At 41.4% G+C, this 25,000-nt stretch overlaps 1 protein-coding gene across 3 annotated transcripts in view; it reads right to left on the reverse strand.

The window, feature by feature from the left end:
- The window catches only part of LOC143101731 (mitochondrial import inner membrane translocase subunit tim16-like), a 98,930-nt gene that overhangs the window by 54,677 nt on the left and 19,253 nt on the right, over window positions 1-25,000 (reverse strand). For all 3 annotated transcript variants that reach the window (XM_076264900.1, XM_076264898.1, XM_076264897.1), the window contains exons 8-9: window positions 5,112-5,195; window positions 4,812-4,894 (exon numbers count right to left, since the gene is read on the reverse strand). In XM_076264900.1, coding sequence (XP_076121015.1) covers window positions 4,812-4,894; window positions 5,112-5,195 — 167 coding nt within the window. The remainder of the gene's footprint in view (window positions 1-4,811; window positions 4,895-5,111; window positions 5,196-25,000) is intronic.

Consider the following 25,000-nt stretch of genomic DNA (forward strand, 5'->3'; position numbering starts at 1 on the left):
TACTCAGAAACCTGAGATGCTAAACAAATAGCAGCACCGTGCCCAAAATGACCCCAAATAGCCACAGGGTATAAATGTAATGAACTCAATAATCAGCAATGTTTTATTGAACTTGTATTCTCATGTTTCTCAAAAAATATGAATGGGTATTTATAGGAGTAAAATCTTGTAAAACGCTTTCATAATAAAATGTAATTACTTTATTAATAGAATATATAAGTATAAATATATATAAGAATAAATAGCAGAAAAATGGTTAAATCATGGTGACATGCTGTTATCTAATTGAGAGCAATTTACTGTTGAACACAAAAAAGTGGGAACATAGTAAAGTAATAGTTAAGTACTGGTATCCCTGCTAATATACTGTATTATGGTGACATTTTTACATGAGCACTACTGGCATCATTTATGTAGAGAAAAAGCAAGAGTGAGAGTTGTAATAACGAGAGAGAAACAGAGAGAGGAGAACAAACCCAGAGCCTCCCTGTAATCAACTATCTAGGTCCTGATCATTTGGGCTCAGTACCAGCTAGCAGAGGGCCCCTGTCTGAGATCTCCCACTGAACGCTGTGTGACATTGTGACATTTCCATCCTATCTGACCCTTGGTCCAAAGCTGTGATCCAATTGGCTCTCTCTAAGTCCCTCCTAGACACACAGGAGACCAGCAGGTCAGCACTGATCACACAGCAGTAAAACACCTACTGACAACACAACCATGCTTCTGACCGACACTATGACATTACCCTGATACATGAAATATACACCTAGTCAAACATAACCATCACTACGGCATTACCCTGACACATGAAATATACACCTAGTCAAACATAACCATCACTATGGCATTACCCTGACACATGAAATATACACCTAGTCAAACATAACCATCACTACGGCATTACCCTGACACATGAAATATACACCTAGTCAAACATAACCATCACTATGGCATTACCCTGACACATGAAATATACACCTAGTCAAACATAACCATCACTATGGCATTACCCTGACACATGAAATATACACCTAGTCAAACATAACCATCACTATGGCATTACCCCGACACATGAAATATACACCTAGTCAAACATAACCATCACTATGACATTACCCTGACACATGAAATATACACCTACTGAAACATAACCATATACACCTAGTCAAACATAACCATCATGGTGCTTTTTTCACCTCTATTTATCCATCCCAATTGAAAATATTTTGACTGATATTTTACAATAATAAACAACTGGCCAGTAATAATTGCTTAAACCCCACCAACCATGCAATAATGGTGCAGGGAAGAGGAAGAGTGCTGAAGAGATGTTATAGTGATGAGGAGGAGGAGGGCGGACAAAAGGAGTGTTATCCCAGAGACACAGAGCACATACCTGTGGGATGAAATCAAAACCTGGGAGACTTACAGCACACTGTCTGCCAACTGTCAAATATCTGAGTATCTGTTTTACTGAGACAGAGGCTGCCAGGCCTTAGCCACGGCAGCTTCCTTTCGAGCAAGTGAACTCAAGTTACTCTCTCCCATGGAGGGGAACTGAGGAGGAGCTCCTGAGGTCAAGACACAGAGGCCGAAAGGTCTGGAATTCAGAAGTCAAGTCCACTTCTCATAGGGTGTCTATGTGTGGTGTAGAGCCCTCCCCCAATCCCTTATTTCTCCAGCACAGCCTGTTTCACTCACCAAAGCACCAAATGTACACTAACAGATTCCTGCCACCATTCCTCAGCTGTTGACAGAAACAAGGGAAAACCAAGAGATGAAGGAAGAGAGTGCTCAGGCTGCAGGAGTGGGAGAGGGGAGCGCAAGGCTGCCGTCGTTCCCGGACGGCCACATGGAATTTGACCTGAGCGTGTGCCCCTGCATCCAGGGCTGACCGCAGTGCTGCCGAGCTGGCTCAGGGGTTGGGCTTCAAATAAAGACGGCCCATTGGGAACAGCTGCGCCAGCACAGAGAAGAGAGGGCCTACTGTACGGCTGGCCCAACACACGCCTAATGCAAACACTGCAACTGCACACTTCTCACTCTCACTTTTTCTTTCTGCCTCCCTCCCTCTCCATCCTTCGCTCTCTCTCTCCCTCTTTTCTTTTCCTGTCTCTCCCACTATTCCCCCCTCTAATGGCCAACACAAAAGCCAGCTGCCCTTAATCCCTGCAGGGGCCATCATCTGGATTTTATTTTGTAGCAGTGCAGTATAGGGAAGTGTGTGTGTGTGTGTGTGTGTGTGTGTGTGTGTGTGTGTGTGTGTGTGTGTGTGTGTGTGTGTGTGTGTGTGTATGTGTATGTGTGTGTGTGAGCTATTAGTGAAAGGCAATCCATTTGATTAAAGGGGTTTGGACCAATTACACCAGATGGTTGTTCCATGATTGACCCAACCTCAGAAAAGGAAAGCACAACCAGACAGTCGGAAAAAAAACAGATCCAGCCTTGTCCATTTCTTGCTAACTCTCATTCACTCTCTCAAAAACTCACACTGCCCTTATTCACGCTTAGACACACACACATGCTGAAATACAGTATACACACATTCACACCCAAACAGCCAACAACAATAATCTACTCCACAAACTGTACTGCCTGCTTAACCATAAACCACCTTAAATGGCACACAACATTCTCAGTGGCTCAGACAAAACACCCACAGAGTGACTGCTGGAAAATTATCAACAAGATTTAACAACTCTACAAACTAAAGATGCTCTGATAGCTCTGCAAGTGACTGGAATTGGACAGTTTCCAGAATAAGCGATGACCAGTGACCAGCTGATCAGTAACAATATCTGATTCTATTGCCCATCAAAATGACACTTTTTTTATCATTGACATTACCAAGTCATGTTGAATTTACACAAAAACATCAGCTGGAATGCAGGATGTAAATATTCTATGTTGGTGGTTTCTTCTTTTATTTGAAAAATTATAGTGGATGAGTATCCATAACTTTTTAGGCTGTAAAAAGTCATGCTTTTTACGCTGACTAGCTGTCCTAGTCCTCCATGTTTACAGTTGCCATCCTCTGCCACAACCACAAGATGCTGGAACACTGTAGTTGACTGGACAATGGGCCTCCAATAAGCGGGAGAAGGGCAATGTAGTCAAAATGTACTATATGTAGCCAAGTACTCAAAAGATAGACATCTGCAGAGTAAGCACAGCCTGCAAAACTTTATCTCTGTGGGGCCATTAGAAAGCACACTTACGGAAAAGCCTGAGAGCTCTTCTGCCCCTGTCTTTATCAGTAGGGGACTTACTTGTGGCATTTCTCTCCCATCAGATGAGAGTAGGTCAGGTCCATCACCTCTGGCATCCAGACAACAAGCATACTGAGTAGAGTGGATGTGTGTGCAGTCTAGCAATATGGTCATGTACATTTACATCAACATGACTTGAACACAGAGCTCTTCACATGCCGAGAGTACACACATTTTGCATGGTTAAAAAGTATGCTGTAATGTGGTTCCTTTTGTCCTGTGGCTGGCACATTATTAAAGTGATGATGGGTTTTGTGTGTGTGTGTGTGTGTGTTGTGTGTGTTATGGTGTATAAGTCTGTCACGGTGGGTAGATTGCACACAGTGTGAGTCTGTGTGTGTATTTGTATGTGTGTGTGTGTGTGTGTGTGTGTGTGTGTGTGTGTGTGTGTGTGTGTGTGTGACACTAGCCAGAGAATGCCCGAGAGCTTGTCACCAGATGAGTGAAGAGAGGTAGCTCTCTACCACATTCTTCACAGGCACAGTGACACAAACACACACGGACACAAACACCCACACACACCAACTTGATCATTTGATCTTTACTTGTTACCAACTTAGGTGTGATTCTCTAATGGGGGGTGGTTGGTGCGGGTGTTTGAGGGAGATGGATGACAGACATGGAGAGAGAGACCGGGTATTTCTGAGCTAGACAGTGAATAAGTTAAGTTAGAATAAGTTAAGTACACACACACACACACACACACACACACACACACACACACACCCTGTTCCAGTACACATTCAAGACCTCATGACCTCTAAAAGAAAAGAAATACCATTATTACAACTGGCTATGGCTAATTGTATGGAAAACCAACAGCACTTCTTCAGCGTGGCCCAATTGTTGGAGAAATAGTGCTGAGTGCAGTCCGATGACACTGAACACAACAGCAGACATATTCACTAGCAATTGTGAGAATGGTCATTGTTGTGGGATAGGCAGGTAAAATAAAACAGTGAACTAAACAAAAAAAAAACAGTAATTCTGCTCCAAATCAAATTCTCAATCCAGAGCAGATCCTACAATTCCAGACAGTTTAAGACATTTTTTTAGGCCTTAAATATCAAAAACTGAATTTAACAAATTTTAAGAATGGAATACTGTGAGGACCCCACTGTTCCGAGAGCAGTACCTTAAGACTCCCATGGCAGGCCACACATGTAAAAGCTTGTGAGTCTGTGAGTGTAGCCACTGCCTCTGACAACAGGAGTGAGTCTGTGAGATATGCTGTTTGTGTGCGTGCATACGTGTGTGTCGGTTGGTGTGAATGTATCAGAAGAACAATGATACGCCTGGAATGTAGAGTGTCTGGTTGGGGGCCTTCATACTGGAGAGTACGACAGATCTGAACATGCATAACTATCTCTCTCTCTCTCTCTCTCTCTCTCTCTCTCCCCCTCTCTCTCTCTCTCTCTCTCTCGCTCGCTCTCTCTCTCTCTCTGAAGTGTGACAAACCTCACACAGACAGGTCTGAGACATTTATGAAGCAAGACCAACGGCAACCAGAAACAGTAAGTGTGTTGTTTGTGCACTAACCCTGTGGAGGTACCCAAGGACACAGACGCCAGAGAGGAATTCAACTTTCTGCTGTCCCACAGTCTCACCTCCTGCTGCCGGACCTACACACAAACACACACACACACACACACACACACACACACACACACACACACACACACACACACACACACACACACACACACACACACACACACACACACACACACACACACACACACACACACACAGAGACACACAATTGATGCACCGAAATGCACAATGCTGATGTGAGCTGGGCTGCTGTAAGCCTGAGGGAGTGGGGCAGAGAGGACTCACCTGGTTGAAGCCTGTGCTCAGGAAGCAGTCATCTCTAACCCAGAGGACACACGAGTCCCGGTTATTCTGCAGGCCTGCAACACTCTGCCCAGGACACAAAAGCAAAGCACATGAGCAGCAGTGGCAACAGGCTCTTTCCATTTGTGAAGAATTTTCCAGAGAGAAAGACATATGGCAATTAAACTCCACTGCAGCTACAGAAGGATGAAGGACAAACACATACACACACCCACACATACACACACACATGCACACACACACACACATATACGCACGCACGGACGCACACACATGCACGCATGCATGCATGCACGCATGCACGCATACACACATACACACACACGCACACACATACACGCACGCACACACATGCACGCATGCACACACACACTCTGTTAGCAATCTACACACTGTGACATGATGAGAAGATAAAACAAACTGGTGACAACACGTTTCTGTCTTCCTCCCTTTCTCAACCTTATACGTGTACATGCATGCTCAGAGCCAGTCTGGAATGATCTGAACTGACAGATGGATAGACAAGGAGTCACCCACACACTGAAGGAAGCGTAGCCTCCATCCACTAAAAACACATTTGCTTGGCACACACACACGCACACACACACACACACACACAACCCATCATCACTTTAACATGTGCCAGCCACAGGACAAAAGGAACCACAGTTATGCAAAATGTGTTTACTCTCGGCATGTGAAGAGCTCTGTGTTCAAACCATCTTGATGTATTATGGGATACGACTGCAAGTAAGTATGGGACAGGTGTCTGCCAGCCTACTAAGTCTTAAGTTGGTAGACCATATTAGGTCAAAATCATGCATTTGTAGTGCTACAGTGACCATTCAATTTTTATCATGTTGATTCTGACAGTGGTGCTTATGCAGTGAACTCTCTCTTGGGTATGATATTAATACCATAATAAAAACTTCAAGAAGCTGTACCATGAGTGCATACTATTCTGCCTGCTCAGAGAAAGTTCCAGAAGGAGACAAAAAGTCAGGCAGGGTAACTCTAATGGCTGCCTGTGGTGTTTTGGTGTCATAGCAGATGGATTAAGTTAAGATGTCACCCATAAAAGTTTCCAGACCACTGTTTGAGCACATTGGCTATCCTCTTAGTCCCACAACAGCTCAACTGCCCACAGACAAATTAATACATACAATCTCATCAGGCAGGTGAAGCCTGTATTTGTATATGTATGTATACAAATACGTTCAGCAATAACTGTGAGTGTAAGATGTGTAACAATTAAAAAAATGTCCCCATGAAACATCTAAAGTGCACCCGTCACTGCCTGAGCCACTGAGGCTGCTCAGCTGGACTGTCCCTTTGTGCTGTGTGAGCCACTGAGGCTGGTCAGCTGAACTGTCCCCATGTGTTGTGTGAGCCACCTCTAGCTCAGCTCCACACCATCTCAACACAAAGGAATCTTATCAGCCCACTCCCAAAGGAAAACATGTCTGGGACTCATCCACAAGCACACTCACTCGCTCTCTCTTTCACTCACTCACTCACACACACACACACACACACACACACACACACTGCAAACATCTCATTTATAGATTAAACTATAGATAAACATTCTTTGCAAGAGCAGAAGTAACGATGCCTTTTCAATGTATGAGGCATGTATTTTTTTTTTTATGACATCAGCATAATTACATATGAATGTCTTCCAAGCACACACCTTTGGAGCTCCCACAGTAAAAGTTTTGTGTGACTCATCTGTGTTTGTGTTTCATAATATCTGAAGAAGATGCCAAAAGGGATGGATTAGGGTTAAGAGGAAAGGGAGTAATGAATTAGATGAGGAGAGGTAATCCCTGACAGATTTCATGAAATCATTCAGCGCCCATTTTAGCTGAACCCAGGTCATTTTGAGATACCATCATTGGTGTAACGTGAAGCCTCATGAAGTAACATGAAGGCTAACAACCACTAACAACCAACCAGCTTAACACTCTCTCTCTCTCTACACTTATTTTTATATCTTAACTAGACTTATTTGCAAGACGGAAAATATAAACTGAGTTTGAGCTGAGAAAAACCCACACAAAATCACAAGATATCTATATCACTTGACAGGTCAAAATATGAGTCTTGCAATGAGAATATAAAGTTAATTTCCTTCTATAGTTGAGGCTTTACAAATAAGACTCTTCCACAATACCTTTATACATTGTACAGACAATATCTTATCAACGCTCTTCCTTTGTTACACTGTGTTCACAGAGCCCCAGCATCTGCTTTTCAATTTCTTACTGATCCAAACCAAAAGTGACATCCCTTGTCCTTTCACCTGACCGCTGCCATTCTGGCCATTGATGATGAGGTCATCACAAATCTGTATGTGTGTGTGTGTATGCCTCCATAACACACTGTTACATAGAAGATTCCATGGCCTGCATGAACACAATCTAACTCAACATGTGTGTGACACCTACACATACTGACATGCAGTACAACCATGCAGTGAATTCCTTTCAGTGCATCTCTTAGAGTGAGTCTAAGAGAATATGTGTGTATGAATACAACATTCCTTCTCTTGCACAAATTATGCATACACACTTCCACAGCTACAGAACATTCAAAATGAAAAACACTACTGTATAGTCCATTTAGGAAGGATGCAAAGAGACAAGACAAGGCAAGCAAAAAAGAAATGAAGAAAGAAAGAAATGTACACAAGTTTGAGACTGGGGCCAGAGAATAATAAATATGTGAAAATCTATTTTAAATAAAATAAAAACACTTTTTTGTTTCTTTTACTCATAGCTTTTCAGTGTGTGTATGTGTTTAACCAAACATAGAGCACATCTGTGTCACTGCACAAGAGAATGTTGATTTACCGACCAGCCTGAATATCAGGTGTCTGTATGCACATATGGGAACCATCTCCCTCCCTTTTCTCTCTCACCCCCACCATCACCCCTCTAAACACACACACACACACACACACACACACACACACACACACACACACACACACACACACACACACCACTTCTTTCTTTCAGCCATATTCTGTCTCTGGGTGTGCACAATCTCTGAGCCAGGGCTTAAATATTTAAGACTCTACAAAAGTTTCTCTCCCTGTCTCACTCATCTCATGTTTTCATTCCTGCTCTACCTTTGAAATGGAGAAATTAAATGCTCCTGCATTGGACTCCACCACTGTGTGTATTTAACCTATGTGTCCTTCCCCTCCTCTGAGTCTAAGAGTTCTTTAGTGTGCGCGTGCGTGTGTGTGTGTGTGGATATTGTTTAATCACTGGTTGCTGTGTTGTTTCTGAAGCTAATAGCACCCTAATTTCTGTGCTGACAAAGGTTGATTAGAGAAGACCAGATTTTCCCAAGTGTGTGTGTGTGTGTGTGTGTGTGTGTGTGTGTGTGTGTGTCGGTGTGTGAGAGAGAAAGAGCTGATATTGGATGGATATTTGTTGAGGGCCTACTGTACTATCACATCCTCTGGTGATGTATGTAGTCCACCAATCAGATCGTCCTTTCATCTCTCTCTCTCTCTCTCTGATTAAGCATCTATTATATATTACAGTGGCTTGCAAAAATATTCATCCCTCTTGGATATTTCCCCTTGTATTGCTTTAATAAATGGAAACTTTGTCCAAATGGAATCGTTGGCCTTTTTTACAATTATTTACAAAAAAACCCTCTTTAATGTCAAAGTGAAAGCAATGTCTACAAAGTAATGTTAATTAATAAAAAATATATAATGCAAAACTCAGTGATTGCATAAATATTCATCCCCCTTAAAGTGACTGACCTAAATAAAAAGGTAAAAACAATGTTCAAAAGTCAGTATTTCTGGCTATAATTCCACCATGGAGTTCAGTGAAATCCATCATTAAGGAATATAAGGAATATGGCAAATATGCAAATCTGCCTAGAGCAGGCCATCCCCACAAACTGAGTGACCTTTTAATATAGATACTGGTGGGGGAGGCCAGCAAGGCACCTATGACAACTCTGAAGGAGTTAAAAGTGTCAGCAGCTGAGATGGGAGAAACTATGCATACAGCAACTTCTGTCCAAGTTCTTCACCAGACAAAGTTCTATGGGTGAGTGGCAAAGCTCTTATTAAATCTTGAGTAAAGTTTGCCCAAAGACTTGTGGTCAAATGGAAGAAGGTTCTTTGGTCTGATGAGACCAAATTGGGCTTTTTGGCCATCAGACTAGATGCTATGTTTGGCGGACATCAAGCAAACATCACCAAAAACGTACCATCCCTAATTTAAAGAATGGTGGTTTGAATTGAATGCCTTTAATTGTCATTGTACTTTACAATACAACGAAATTAGGAGCGCTACTCCACTGGGTGACCACAATAAATACAATAAATAATCATTACAGGACATATTAAAACAGTGTAAAAACAGTAGTGCAGTGATCAGATACAGCGGGGAAAATAAGTATTGAACACGTCAAAATTTTTTTCAGTAAGTATACTTCCAATGAGGCTACTTGCATGAAATTTTCACCAGACATTAGTATTAACTCATATAATCCACCCATATAAAAAAATCCAAACATTAAAGTCCATAGGTAGAGTTATGTGTAATAAAGTGGAATGACACAGGAAAAAAGTATTGAACACGCCTGCTGAAATTTCTTAAATACTTTGTGGAAAAGCCTTTATTCGTAATGACAGCTTCAAGGCATTTCCTGTATGACGAAACTAACCAGTTACAGTATTCTGGTGTGATTTTGGCCCATTCTTTTCAACAGATAGTCCTTTAATATTGAAGATTCCAGGGGTCCCTCTTGTGAATCCTGATCTTTAGTTGACTTCCAAAACTGTTCAATTGGATTGAAGTCAGGGCCTTGATTTCCTTTCTCTAAAACCAATTGAGAGTTTCCTTTGCTGAATGGTTTGGATCATTGTCCTGCTGGAAGGTCTAGCCATGTCTCATCCTCATCATCCTGGTGGATGGTCAAGATTCTCCCTGACCAAAATGACTCAATTCATCATTCCTTCAACTGTATGAAGTCTGCTAGTACCATGAGATGAAAAACAGCCCATACCATGATGCCACCACCTCCAAACCTCACTGTTGATAGTGTATTTTTAGGGTGATGCACAGTGCCATTTCTCCTCCAAATATGGTGTGTAGTATGACATCCAAAAAGTTAAATTTTGCTCTCGCCTGACCAGAATACATTCTCTCAGTATTTCATAGGATTGTCCAAATGTTGTGTAGCAAACTTTCAACGAGCTTTGACATGTTTTTCTTCAGCAATAGAGTCATGCGGGATGAGCGTGCATAGAGGCCATGGCGGTGGAGTGCACTACCTATGATTTTCTCTGTAACAACTGTATCAAGTCTTTCTGGAGCTTTCTCCGAGTGGTCCTTGGCTCTTGGGCTACTCTTTTGACTATCCTTCTGACTTCCTGGTCAGAAATCTTGCAAGGAAATCCTGTGCATGGCCAGTGATGATGCAGTGATGTTCCTTCCACTTGCAGATAATGGCTCCAATACTGCTCGCTGGATGCTTCGGAAGTTTTGATGTGCATCTGTAACCAGTTCCATTGATATGTTTTGCAACAATAAGGTTGCAAAGGTCTTGGGAGAGCTCCTTGCTTTTACCCATTATGAAATGTTTCTTGTTTGACACCTTGGTAACAAAAAACCTTTTTATAGCCCACCAGTATGTACTAACCCAGCTTATATCAATTTGCACAGATAGGAGGGATAATTTCTCTAACTACTTATAGATTCCAGTTTGTTCCTTGCCATTTCTTGCCTTTGAGTACTGCTTTTTCTTAGCGTGTTCAATACTTTTTCCCTGTGCCATTCCACTTTTTTACTCATAACTCTACTTTTAGACATTAATGTTTGGATATATGTGTGGATTACCTAAGTTAATACTAATGTCCGGTGACAATTTCATGCGAACAGCCTCACTGGAAGTATACTTACTGAAAAAAATATTGACGCGTTCAATACTTATTTTCCCCGCTGTAAGTGCAAGTATTTGAAGTGCAGGAGGTGACAGTAAGTGACTGGGTTTGTCTAGCTACTTTTATTAAGGGAAACTATTGCATTTGGAAAGAAGCTATTTTTAAATCTGGTGGTAGCATCATGCCGTGGGGATACTACTTGACAGCAGGCCCTGGAAGTCATGTAAAGGTAAAAGTAAAATGAATTCAGCAAAATATATATGGAAATCCTGGAGGATGATCTGATTCAGTCTGCAAGAGAACTACGACTTGGGAGAAGATTTACTTTCCAGCAAGACAATGAGCCGAAGCATTCAGGGAAAACTATACAGAAATGGTTTAAAGACAGCAAGGTGAATGTTCTGGAGTGGCCGAGTTAAAGCCCGAAGCTCAATCCTATAGAAAATCTATGGCTGAACTTGAAAAAGGCTGTTCACACCCGATCCCCTTCCAACCTGACAAAGATTGAGCAGTTTTGCAAAGAACATTCAGTAAAATCGCAGTATCCAGATGTGCAAGCCTAACTGAGACCTATCCACGCAGGTTCCATGCTTTATTTGCGGCCAAAGGTGCATCTACTAAATGCTGACTTGAAGGGGACGAATATTTATGCAATCGCTTATTTTGCATTATACATATTTTAATTTATTAACATTACTTTGTTACAAATTGTAGAAATTTGCTTTCATTTTGACATTAAAGAGGGGATTTTTTAAAAATTATTGGTAATAATAATAACACTTTATTTTAAGGGGTCCTTGTTCCAGTGTATCTACTGTACATAAGGACGTACAGTGTAGCAACCTATATAACAATATGTAATATCACATATGTTGTCCATACATAATGTATTTTTGTGTACCTACCAGTTATTGTAAAAAAGGCCAAATTAAATGTACAACGATTCCATTTATTAAAGCAATAAAATGGGAAATATCCAAGGGGGATAAATACTTTTGCAAGCCACTGTATATGCATAATCATCTTTATTCTTGTAGGCATCGCTGTATAACAGCAGGCTTTTGGGTCATTTTTGGGTCACTTTTGGAGCAGGCATTTCCTTTGTCTACTCAAACTAAAACCCAGTTATTTTTTTAAACAGAAACTGATTGGTGTGATTTGACATCACATCTCTCTGAACAAGAAGGGAGAAGTGCTGAGTGTATAATAAGATATGTTCAATAACAGTCAAAGTGCAGGTGATAGGACAACTTGTTTTCCTTAGCTCATCCTGACATACTGAGGAAGAACGATAGCCAATAAGAACATGTTGGCACCAGCTTGCTCAACCAAGGATACATCCCAGACAAAACATTCCTCAACATATTTTTGCTAATCGGGCAAATGCATGTGATATCAGCCATGTCTTGTTGGCAAGTTACTGCCTCTAGAAAGAAATTCTGATACAACATAATTTAAGGTAACTGAGAATATTTTTCACAGGGAGGCTAGCCACATTTACTTGGACAGTTTTTTTTTTTGTCATTGCGATTAAACTGTTCCGATTGAGCGGAAATTTGTGCCATCTGTTTACATGGGGTATGTTCTATTCCGATCAGGTGCTCTCAGGTGCTGTCTCAGATCCTGGTGAACTTCTACCGCTGCACCATCGAGAGCATCCAACTGTGTCACAGTATGGTATGGCAACTGCTCTGCCTCCGACCGAAAAGCACTGCAGAGGGTAGTGAAAAAAGTGCCCATGTAAACTCGGCTACTGGGCACTTAAGAGTTCCGTCCATGGAGCGTCTGCTGCAACAACTCTGCCTTCTGACTTGTATTACCTTGAACATAGAACATAAGGCCATCCATACCAGTCTGTGTATCATAAGTGTAGTTATCTTTTCTGGTCCGTAAATGTACAGTATGTACAAAGGGGAATGAAATTGAAGTCTTCACACATCCTTGCACAAACAAGCACATGGACTACAAGAGTTGACCCATTAAGTGAAGTGAACCTGGGGAAATTGATGATGGCTTCGGATATTGCACTTTTGTGGATGGCATTCTTGGCATTTCAAGTGGTTCAGTTATCGTTCACTCCACAATGGGTAGACACAGCTCCAGTTTGATTGAATTAAGCCAACAAAAAACACTCTACAAGGTCACTTAAAAACAGGAGGCCAGAGTAAAAAGGAAGAGAGAGGACACATATGAGAGGAGAACAAGGCAAGGAAGAGCGATGCGAAGAGATTGGGACAAGAGGTTGGGACAAGAGGTTGGAAGAGGAAGGCTGTGGTTGCAAGGATCAAAAAGACTTTGTTTTGCCAACCAAAATCCAGTGTACTGTTTATGTGTGAAAAGCTTTCTTTTATGTGTGTGTTTGGGTCAGTGTGTTGACACATTTATTCATTTTAGTTGAAGGAGGGAAAATGAGTACGAGGCTGGACCTCGAGTATAAAGCTCTCTCTCGCTCACACGTATGCACATATGTACGCACACGCACGCCACATGCACACACACACACACTTTTCTCAACTAGAAACGTACACCTTTTTGGACTACATCTAGTGCAAACATCTCCATTCAGCTAATTATGCTGCTGTGTAGGGCTCAGGCATAGGGATTAGTTTCCATGAGGAATAGGCCTTGCAGAGAGATTGATCACCACATAACCACTCACCACAAAGACGTCACTGCACACTGGCAACAGACTGCACAAACACCAGCCCCCAGATTGATTCCACATAACGGAGAGATTCAAGAGAAAAAGGAGGAAAACGAAAAATAGCAGAAGCTGGGTTGGAAAGGTGAGCAGTGGAAGACAATAAATCTTATGTCAGCAATGCGAATGAGAGAGAGAGAGAGTGAGAGAGAGAGAAAAAGAGAGAGAGAGAGAGTGAGAGAGAGAGAAAAAGAGAGAGAGAGAGAGAGAGAGAGGTGATTTCTGGTGTAAGTGAGACACGTACACTTGGAACTGCCAGCATGGTTTGTCTGCAAGAGGCTAAAAATACCTGAAAAAAAACTGAAGAGGCGCAAGTGTTCGCATCCACACACACAAACAGACACGCATACACACACCTCTCCTTATGGACGGCCAGAGCTGTGTTCTCACCGGTGTTGGCTTTCAGAAACTGGCACTGGACAGCTTTGCCTGGACTACACTGTTTAATTTCCTAGAGGCCTTTTAGCAGTCAACTCTTAACACTGGTACAGCACTCACAACTCAACACAACACCACACAACTCAACACAACACACTGTGTGTGTGTGTGTGTGTGTGTCTGCACAGGGGGAGGGTGATGGGTAATGTGTCTTCTTCCATCAGTTTTCTGGCTCTTTACCCTTGCTTGCGTGGCATTTTCGGAAATAGTTTGTGGGTTTGGAAAAAGGGCAGGCGTATCTTGGCTTTTTGCATTACCCGTTTTAGGTGAAAGCAGTTTTCCCTTCCAAATGTATTTTTCAGAAGTGCGCATTAGGTGTCATCGGACATACACTTTGCCAAGTGGCACACAGCGTTCTCCGGAAGCAAGGACATCCGGAGCGCGTTGTGACTGAGCTAAAGCCGCAACAGTAATCTAATACAGGACCTTCCATCACACAGCAAATGATGCGGATGTCAAAACTATTAACCCCACTCATAGTCAAATTATAGTCACTCTTAATGAGGTATTTTAATAAACAAAACCAAAATAAAGTGCCTAGATACAGCAAAGTCCTGTAAGTATCAATGAATCTGCTGAGGGCATGACTACATACATAGAAACAAACTTTTTCACACACACACACACACACACACACACACACACACACACACACACACACACACACACACACACACAGAAAGATGATAGATGATAAAGCATCTTCACAACCATGTATGTATGCAAAATTCAAACGATATATAAAGATTAAAAATGACCAATGACATAAGAGAGAATTACAGAACAGAGTAATGATGGATTCTGATGCCACAGCCTTGCAGATGTCCAGTAATTTTCGTTATTTTCTAGTTTCAAGCTGAACTTTCTAAACTTTGAATTCACATTTCAGTAAGTTGCCAATCCGCACACCGAGAGTATTAAGTTTGAGATGACAGGTAGAGGGTGAAGTGAATACAGTATGTGTTATGGAGTGAACAATTGAGAGGGCAAAGACATTATGGGCCAGATGTATTAACGCTTTTGCGCCCACTTCAGGCGTATTTGTGCGCGTAAAAACATTGCGAGGTATGTACAACCAGGCCGCATTGAGGTCAAAGCGCAAACTGCCTCTCGCGGGAGCTGAAAATGGCAGACTGCGCTTTTCCGTGTCATGCATATGAATTCATGGGATGATCCAGGGGAAAGTGGGAGTTTGTACAAAAAGTGCTTTGTAAAAGCATGTGTAAATCCAAATTGCAGCTAAATGCGTCAATAAGAGAACCTTTCAAAGACAACAGAATCGCTATTTAGAGCAGTGGTTCTCAAATCGCGTACCCCTGGGGGTACGTAAAGGCACTCCAGGGGGTACGTGAGATTTTAACCCTTAGAACCCGATTGAGCCAAAGTGCGTCAAAAAACACACCCTTTCTTCTCTGTTACATTGCTCCGCAACTGTTCATCGTAGCGAGATGAAACCTTTATTGCGTGACAGAGCAGAAGTGGGGCTTTCCAATGAGACAACGCACTTGTCTGTACGTTAAAGTATGAAAATAAAAATCATCAAATTAAATTGCACCATATTTAGTCTTTACTTCTCTGCGTTCACCTGCGCACCCATTACTCTTGTTTGAATTACTCGCGAACCCGTGAACGCATAGATATGGCAAGCATATCAGATGAAAGAGGAGACACAGGGCTATCCATTGATAGCAAGTATGTTGATCCTTCTGGCTTATGAAATCAGACGAAGTGATTACAAAATAATAACGTCATGTACAAAAATCAATGCTGCACACCCATTACTCTCGTTTGAATTACTCGCGGACCTGTGATCGATCGGATAGATATGCCACGCATGTCAGATGAAAGAGGAGACATGGAGCTATCATTTGAAACCAAGTACATCCTTCTGGGTCATAAAACAGACGAAGTGACAGCAAAATAATTCATATAGCTCGACTTACCTCACGTTTTTGTCTGTTTTTGTAGCAAAGCATGTTTATAATCCAACGCTATTGTGTGTTTCTCTATAGCAAAGAATGTTCATAATCCGGTTTTGAGATCCTACCAAATTCCTGCATGGCATCCAATTCAAGGCTCATATTGCATCCAAATTTGTTCGGCAAAGAAACACCTTTTTGCCTTTACTTTGTTCATGGCAATGCAGTAAAAAGTTGTAGAGAATCATGAGTGCAGACACCATAGGCACACACAGGCTATAACATGTAAACTCGGGTCAAGTCAGGTAAGATCACTTCGTGTCACAGATATGGAGCGCAGAAAGGTCATTAAATCACTAAATTAAAAAAAAATGGCATTTATTTCTGTAAGGCACACACCACATGTCTGTAAATTGCTCAGCCCCAGAAAATTCCTCCACCATGGCAATGATATTGCCAGATTCAGGACAGTCTGCCCTATACACACATGAAATGCATGTAGAGCTATGAGCTTGCTGTGGTGAGATACATATCAAAATATAAAAATGTTTATAATACGCTTTTTATATTTTAATTCTTTAAAATCTAAATAAAATCAATGCTAGTACTAATACATGAAATGATGGCAGATCTGGATAGCCTAGATTCTGCTGAAAAAACCCCCAATATATAATATGTGTGGCACTTACAATGACCAGAATAAATTATTATGAATACAGGTAGTAAAAATGCCCTAAAAACAGCTTAGGGTTAAAATATACATATATTTAAAAAGTAGAATCCATGCAAAAATACTTTAAAAACAATTATTTAATTGTCAGGAAAAGTTCATAAAACCCCCATACCAGGATGGTTCGACCCAACCTGTCACATGCCACCCGCCATCACCTGTCAATCACTGTCAAAACTCAAACGATGGATTCGTGGTTGAAGTTTATGGGTGGAGTCATGGTTTCAAAGTTGAATAAATTAGACACTGATGTCACAGCGCTCTGTTTTAAGTCTTTTTTTCTCTGGATGGAGCTGATAACCTTACGTTCGCAAATGTACGTACATTTGGCCCTCTATCTCTTATATTTGTGTTTAGACTTCTATCTAGACTTCTTAGACTTCCTTCTAAGGTTCACTGATCTATATTCTCATTCTAACATTGCAAAAAATGCTGTCCTTTGGATCAATCCATAAAAGCTCGGGCTGTAGGCCTGCCTGTTTTTGATCTTTTGAGTTGACCATTTAAGATGGCTGCAATTTGTATGATCTGTAAGTAGTCAGGTGTTTCCTTTGAGGGACTGCAGGGCTGAGTCTCAAATTCTAGCAAATTCTTCCGAATAGCACATAAGGTTCCCAAATGATACAAGTCCAGTAAGCATACTTAAAGAAATATGCCACATGTTAGAAGTCTTTGAATGTTAATTATAAATGAGAATATCTCCCTCCAACTCAGAGCCCACAGACGGGATTACGGGCAGTTGACAGCTGTGAACGGAGATGTGGCTCCTTACCCACAGGGCTAATTGGAAACTTGCTTCAAAGAGAGGGCGCAAGATGCAAGAAAGATGGGGGATGACAGAAAGAGAGAACTCTGGTCCCCCTCAGGCCCTGTGGAAGAGCACCCCACATGAGAGCGCATCACTGCCACAGCTCTTTACTATGTGCTCAGATGATGTCCCTGGTCATTAGTCAAAAGAACCATAAACATGTATAAGTGCTGAACAGGGTGGGAGGGGCAAAAGGGATCTGACCAGGAACTTGACATCAAGTAAGATTAACCATTATATCACATTATTATGAACTATTGATGAACCATTGTAGCCTGGGAACACCCAGACCTTCACAACTGTACAACTGGGAGTGGGTCTGGAAAAGGTTCATTGACTTACGATTTCCAGCAGGGGCGTAACTAGCAGTGAAATTAAACTTAAATTGGTATATTAAACTCCTACCAAATCGTTTCCAAAGTGTAGCAATGTTGTAAACGAAGGTTTTAAATGCAGTTGTTTACTCATTTCCAAAGAAATACCCGTTCATGCCGGATTAGCGATTGTATTTGCGCGCCCGTGTTTTAGGGACATTGGAAAAGGGGTTCAATGGCCTTTTGGCCAGACAGACTTGCAGAGCAAATCCCAAATTTTCCGTACATGAAATCTGTTAGGAAGCCAGTTGATGCATGCTACTGTACAACCTGACTTTACGTAAGAAGCACCGAGAGGTATATGATTATCCCACCCTCCCCTTCAAGTGAACCAAATACACAGGCAGTGTAGAAACTAAGGTGAAATCTGCTCACCAGACTCTCTCACTCACTCTCGATATATGTGTGTATACTTTGGCGAAGAGCTGGTAAAAAAAGCATATGATGTATCCCACAGCCAGAGTTGAACATTCATTGGGTAAATGTGAATATCGTGTTATTTCATCTTTATTTATATTCAACCACCCACAACACACATATACACACACACAAATCACAAACAAACAAATAAGACCATTTTCACTTCTGTTTTCAGTTCACCATTGTGTGTATATGTGTGTGTGTGTGTGTGTGTGTGTGTGTGTGTGTGTGTGTGTGTGTGTGTGTGTGTAATATTAGCTGCCTGTGTGTTAAGGAAAGCACTGGCAAGCACCTTGCATTCCTTCACACTGACACAGACTGATAGCTGCAACATTAAATATTATTTTTATAAGGCAAGGGGAAATGTGCTTGAGGTTCAGTGCTACGTGATGAGTGCTACTAAAATGAAGCTGGGATAAGATCACATTACAAACACAGATGGTTACACACACACACACACACACACACACACACAAACAGAAATTAAAGGAGAATGTGGTAACAGCATGGATCAAATGTGCCGCATCCGTCGGCATACCACTTCACAGAGTCATGCTCCACTGTGTGGGGTTCTGTGGTGAAGAGGGAAACAAACTGAAAGAAGGAAAGAGTAAAAGAAAGAGGGAGGACTGTGTCAGAAGATTCAGGGGGAAAGAAAACCTGACAACAGTGCAAAGTAACCTGTCCTGTAAGTTAACTGCCATGTCTGTTAAAAGTAGGCAAGCATATGCTAAACAGATCTCTACACAAAATTGTGATTGAAACAGAACCTCAGAAAATATATTCTACTGATATTAGCTCAGGGAACACACACACACACACACACACACACACACACACACACACACACACACACACACACACACACACACACACACACACACACACACACACACACACACAGTTAATTTTCTTTACACGTTTTGGCCTGATCGATCGTGCCAGTAGGCCAGTAACAACAGTGCCCTGAAGTTGACTGTCTGGCTTCTGTTTGCTGACAAGTTTCAGCTCACACTTCGGCTCTTTCAGTGAGGTATCGGTCACTGGGCAAGACTGACAATAGGGCTAGGCCTAGGTCAAGCTAGGCAAACAGTCTGTGAATTTCTCACCAATATTACAGTGTTTACAGGCAAACCACTACAGCGATCTACTTTTCCCTCTACTAAGGGCAAGCGCATACCCAATCGATGTTCAGATGTCTGATAACGTCTGGCTGGTTGATAAGCATCTGTGGCTCAAACATATGTGCTGTATGTGAAGCTCCACTAACACCGACGGACCTCCGTCGAACTAGTTTATGGCCGATTGGACGTGTTGAATCGGCGTCGGAGCTGTTGGGGAAAAAGGTCCAATTGGCTTTTTAGCTCGTCTACTTGCTCCTAAAAAGCACAGTATACTCATCAGATATTCCAGTAAGGAGACACAATCATAGTTAGCGTTTTTTGCCTGTTGCTTTCTTCCACAACCAAAAGTCCCAGGACTGAAAATACTCATGTCATTTGCAACTTATTATCAAACATATATTTGATTAGAGATATTTGGTGAACAAAAGTGGCCTAGAGTGAAAATAAGCTTGTATTGTTTTGTTTGCTTTGCACCAGTATGTCCACATATTGCACTAGCAGCAGAATGCAGCCTAATTGACGGTGGATAGTCTTTGCTTTGATTCACCCCTATGTCCTTCAACTATCACGTTATGATCATCATTTAATGTGAAACCTTAAATACAATCTTAGTCCTAACTCCAGTGTTAGTCTAAGCACATGTAACCTAGTTGTGTTGAACTGCCCAGCTAAGCCCTGCACTCGCCCGAACTCAAACCCCAAACAGCAGCACCTAAGATCAGGAGTCGAACGTGCTAGCAATTAGGCTAAAAGCCCAGGCTGCTAGCTCTATTACTAGCACAACTCTAAAGGCGTTGGAAGGGAGGTTTACACAACGTACGTACATGGGCCTACTGCACAGCTACATACCAGCTGGCTACCGTTACACACAAACCTGGATGAATCCCTGTCTGTTGGCTACTCCATTATAAAGAGCTACCTTTTCAATTCAAAACATATCTGTTGACTCTTTGAACACATACTTTATCTGTTTGTCTTGTTACTACCTATACTGTACTGGTAACTAGCTGGCAAGGTTTTGTGATAAATCGATTTAAAAGCTATTGTCTACTTTACCAGACATCATCTTCTCATCATCTCCTGCAAACCAATCCCTGAAAACTGCTAAGCCTCTATGGTAGGCTATAATGAAGTGAATGTGGAACCATGCAACTTGCAAACACAGCTCTGGATGAATAGTCTTACAATCTGCTGGTGAATTACCATTCCAAGACTTATTACCCAGATTCAATATGTTATTCCAAAAAAAAAACATGTGCATTTTTCTTTCTGATGATCTATCCACTTTACTCAATTATCTGGGAGACATATTGTGGCAACACAATAAAAGAAAATCATACAGTGAACATTACTAACACTAACACTGATCTAGCTTCTGCTCTACTTCATGGCACAGAATGTTTTAGCCATGGCCTTCTAATGTGTAGTAGTCCAATTGCTGACACTCTAAGCAGGTTTCTGGGTAAAATTCAGAGTGAGACATAATCTAAAAGGTAGACTGTTTTGTGTACTGCACTCTAAAGACGTCCTATCACAGAGCCTGCCCATACGTCAAGCCAGCCAGTCAGATGAGCTGTGACTCTCAGATCCTCACTGCTGTCTGTATCTGTTTACACTTCTCTGATTTACACTGACGCAAACAGACACCCCTGGGAAAAAACAAGACCACACTGTGTGTATCTGTGTGCCTGTGTGTGTGTGGGTGCATATGTGTGTGTGTTTGTGTGTGTGTGTGTGTGTGTGTGTGTGTGTCTGTGTGATTATGTGTTTGAGTGTGATTATGTGTTTGTGTGTGAGTATGTATGTGTGTGTGTGTGTGTGTGTGTGTGTGTGTGTGTGTGTGTGTGTGAGAGCATGTGTCTGTGTGTGTGTGTGTGTGTGTGTGTGTGTGTGTGTGTGTGTGTGTGTGTGTGTGTGTGTGTGAGCATGTGTCTGTGTGTGATTATGTGTGTGTGTGTGTGTGTATGGACTCCTGGATGCTGAAGTCTGGATGAACACAGACATATGTATATAGGACTAAGAGTACGTTGACACCCCTGAGAAAATCAGGACACTACTGATGTGCATGGATATGTGCTTCCAAATGTGGAGATTAGCAGAGCATATATTTGCATGATACATTTGTTTGTGCATTCTGACACCTATGGGAACAGGTTGTATCTGTAATTGTATTAGGGTACACACACACACACACACATACATACATACATATACATATACATATACATATACATACATATATATATATATATATATATATATATATATATATATATATAAATTAATCCCAAATAGGCCCATTATCCCATTATCATACTGACCATTGCTACTCACAACAAAAACTCAAGTATGATTCCCAAAAGTAGTAAGAGCAATGTTTAACTACAACAAGAACATTCATTTGATCCATTGTCATTGATAAACAAGCATTGTATTATCATAGGCTAATTACTTAAACTAGTGCAGTGCCCGTTTAAACATGCCATTCCTGTAGAAAACCCTTAGCCCAATCACATGCCCGCAGGTAGGCCTATTTTAAAAATAGGATGGCAAAGAAAAACATCATTCCAGCTTGGCATTCATAATGAATACTGTTATAATATGTTAGCCTATAATTAATGTGCAGTAGGCAAAATTTAGGCATGACTGCATGTGACATTTTTGCAGATCTGATCCTGATAAAGAAGACAAACCATTTTATGGAATGATGCATCATCTTATGAAATTTGTAACGATGTGACTCAACAATTCAGCCTATAAGTGATTGATGCGGATAACAGACACACACACACACACACACACACACACACACACACACACACACAGACAGACAGACAGACAGACGTTCCTGCATTTTATAGATAGATGTAGATGTTAAATGTACCTGTTATAATCCTTGTCTTGTTCTCTGTTCTTGTTCTGATCAGGATTTATCATTCAAATGATATGACTTCACACACAACAATTGTGAAGACCAGCACCTCTTGATCTTATATAGATCAAATATATTATGCAAAGCTGTCAGCATTGTCTTTGTCACTTAAGTACAGATGTCAAAACTTCCCATATCAGAATGATTCTCTTGAATTCTGTGCTTGCTTTGATGCTTTGACAATTGGTCATCTGGCCAACAGAAGATGTAACAAATATCTATATGCAAAGCAGGCAATGAACATGTATGTTGTACTGCATCACAAGAACAAAAATAACACAAGAAAAAAAAAGCAGATGGCCATGACTGACAGGATACTCAAGCAAGGTCTTCTTGAGCAGCCACTTTCAGCTTGTGACTGCTACAGATGTGTGTAGTAGACTGCTGCTACGCACTCAGCCAGAGTACTTGGATCCAGGTGTCAAACACGTGTGCTTTTTTATAATTAGCTTGAGAGAAAATGCTCTCTAGGCAACCAGTGTGCTAATGAGGCCTCGGTTCCAAAAAACCTTAAACACACACACATGCTGAGAGCTCTACCCGTGCCAACTGGCAGCTACACTCATCCTTCAGTCAAAAACATATTCAGTGACCCTCCAGACATTCACACACACACACACACACACACACACACACACACACACACACACACACACACACAGACACACACACACACACACACACTCTAAAGTCTTTGTCCCATTTCATATGCCATTCACACAGGTGGTCAAAGAGTTAAGGTTTAATGTTTGTGCGTGAGTGTCAGTTAAATAAGATCCAGTTCAAATGAAAGCAGATTTCCACCTCAAATTGAATGGTATTAGCAGATGATGCCTTTCAGCACTGCACTTTTTAAGGAAACTAAAATTCCCGTTACTTCATTCTGGAAAATTCTTTCCATGTATATTCCTCACTATCAACCTTGCCAGAGAAAGATGGCCAATAAAGACCTTCACAGACTCACAGGCACACATACACACATAAGGTACAGAAAAGAATCTTCATCCGGATAGAGGGAAGTACAAAGACAAAGACCATTTCAAAGTTAGCATCCATATTGCTCCCCAAGGTTAACTCCTACTGTTAAAAGTCCATGGCAAGGTCAAGTGTGTCAGTAAGGTGAGTTCGCAGAGGTTCTGCTTAGGGATCATGCGTAAAACTACTATGCAATGTGTTATAATACCGACCCACACAACTGAGACTAATTTAATGAACTGGCAAAACAGTTTGCTAATACAGTATAATACCACGCAACACCATGCTACATGCAAGCACCGAGGGGTAAGTGCACAGATAAAGTTCTCAGCACATTGATTTGTTTAAAGTGACACCATTTCCATGAAACTTCAAGTTCAAATAATAAATAAAGTAATAAAATAATAGATGACAAACTCATTTAAAGTCAACCTCCATCATGTTCCTCCTTACAGTTACCATACTGAGGAAGGAAATTAGTGGCACAAATAATTTAAGACTTTCATTCATTTTTCAGTAATAAATGAAAGTCAGAAATTAGATTTTTCAGGGGGCATGTCTGTGAGCTCTCACAGCAGCAACTCAAGCTAGGTAAAACCGATTGTTTTCGGGGGGGGGGGGGGGGGGATTCCATTTTAAATCAGATGTAATTATGATTATATATGTACTTGTTATAAGAATCATAAGCGTAGTCCGTCAATTGCATTTACCAGAAGGAGTTTGGTTATGTTCAGTAAATGTCTCATATTGCAAATGACAGGCAAATACCTGTGTAGTTTTACTGTTTGTTAAGTTTGTTGAGAATATCCTTGAGGTAGAGTGAATGCCCACTAAAACCAAAGCCTGTCCATATATTTTCTAAATATTGGGCTTGATATGGAAACATCAAAGGGTGTAATAAAGCATTTTAGGCACAATAAGACTAATTTCTAACCATTCTCAATAAGTAAGCATATGAATCTAGTTTTTTTAAAGAAGCACTTTAATGGGTACAACGTGCACTACTCTTCATATTAGTAATGAAATCCAATAATCAATTCAACTCCATTTAAAATCATTATTATTTGATATCCCTAGCGCAAAGCCCAACCAAATGAACTTCCTTACTCCATCACTAGTCTAGGAGGTATTCCTGGCAACTGGCTGCAACTAACAACACTCGCAATGACAATGCACTAGAGAAGGGAAACTGCCAGTGCCGACAGCACGCTGAAGACTAAGGGCATTCCAGTGATGACATGTTTACTGTGCCCCAGAGAGACATGACTCTTGGTCACACACATTCCAATTTGGAAATCCTACAAGCTTTCAAACAAGAGCAAGCGGAAGTGATGGATCACTGAGGCAGTCGGGATCCCCTCCCTCAGCTTTGCACTCACACCACGGTGTGCACTTGGATCAAAGGCTGCCTGGCACTGGTCTGCTGGAGGGTGATTAAAAATGACCGCCAAGCAAGCTAGGTTACTTAGGCATGTAATAAAACACTGAGAGCAAGCCCGGCACTATGAAGATATGGCAGTTCCCTAT

This window comes from Alosa pseudoharengus, unplaced genomic scaffold (assembly GCF_046254945.1).
Source record: "Alosa pseudoharengus isolate Yale_2024_CS ecotype anadromous, Long Island Sound unplaced genomic scaffold, YU_APseudo_1.1 YU_APseudo_1.1_scf_4, whole genome shotgun sequence".
Taxonomy (NCBI): Eukaryota; Metazoa; Chordata; class Actinopteri; order Clupeiformes; family Clupeidae; genus Alosa; species Alosa pseudoharengus.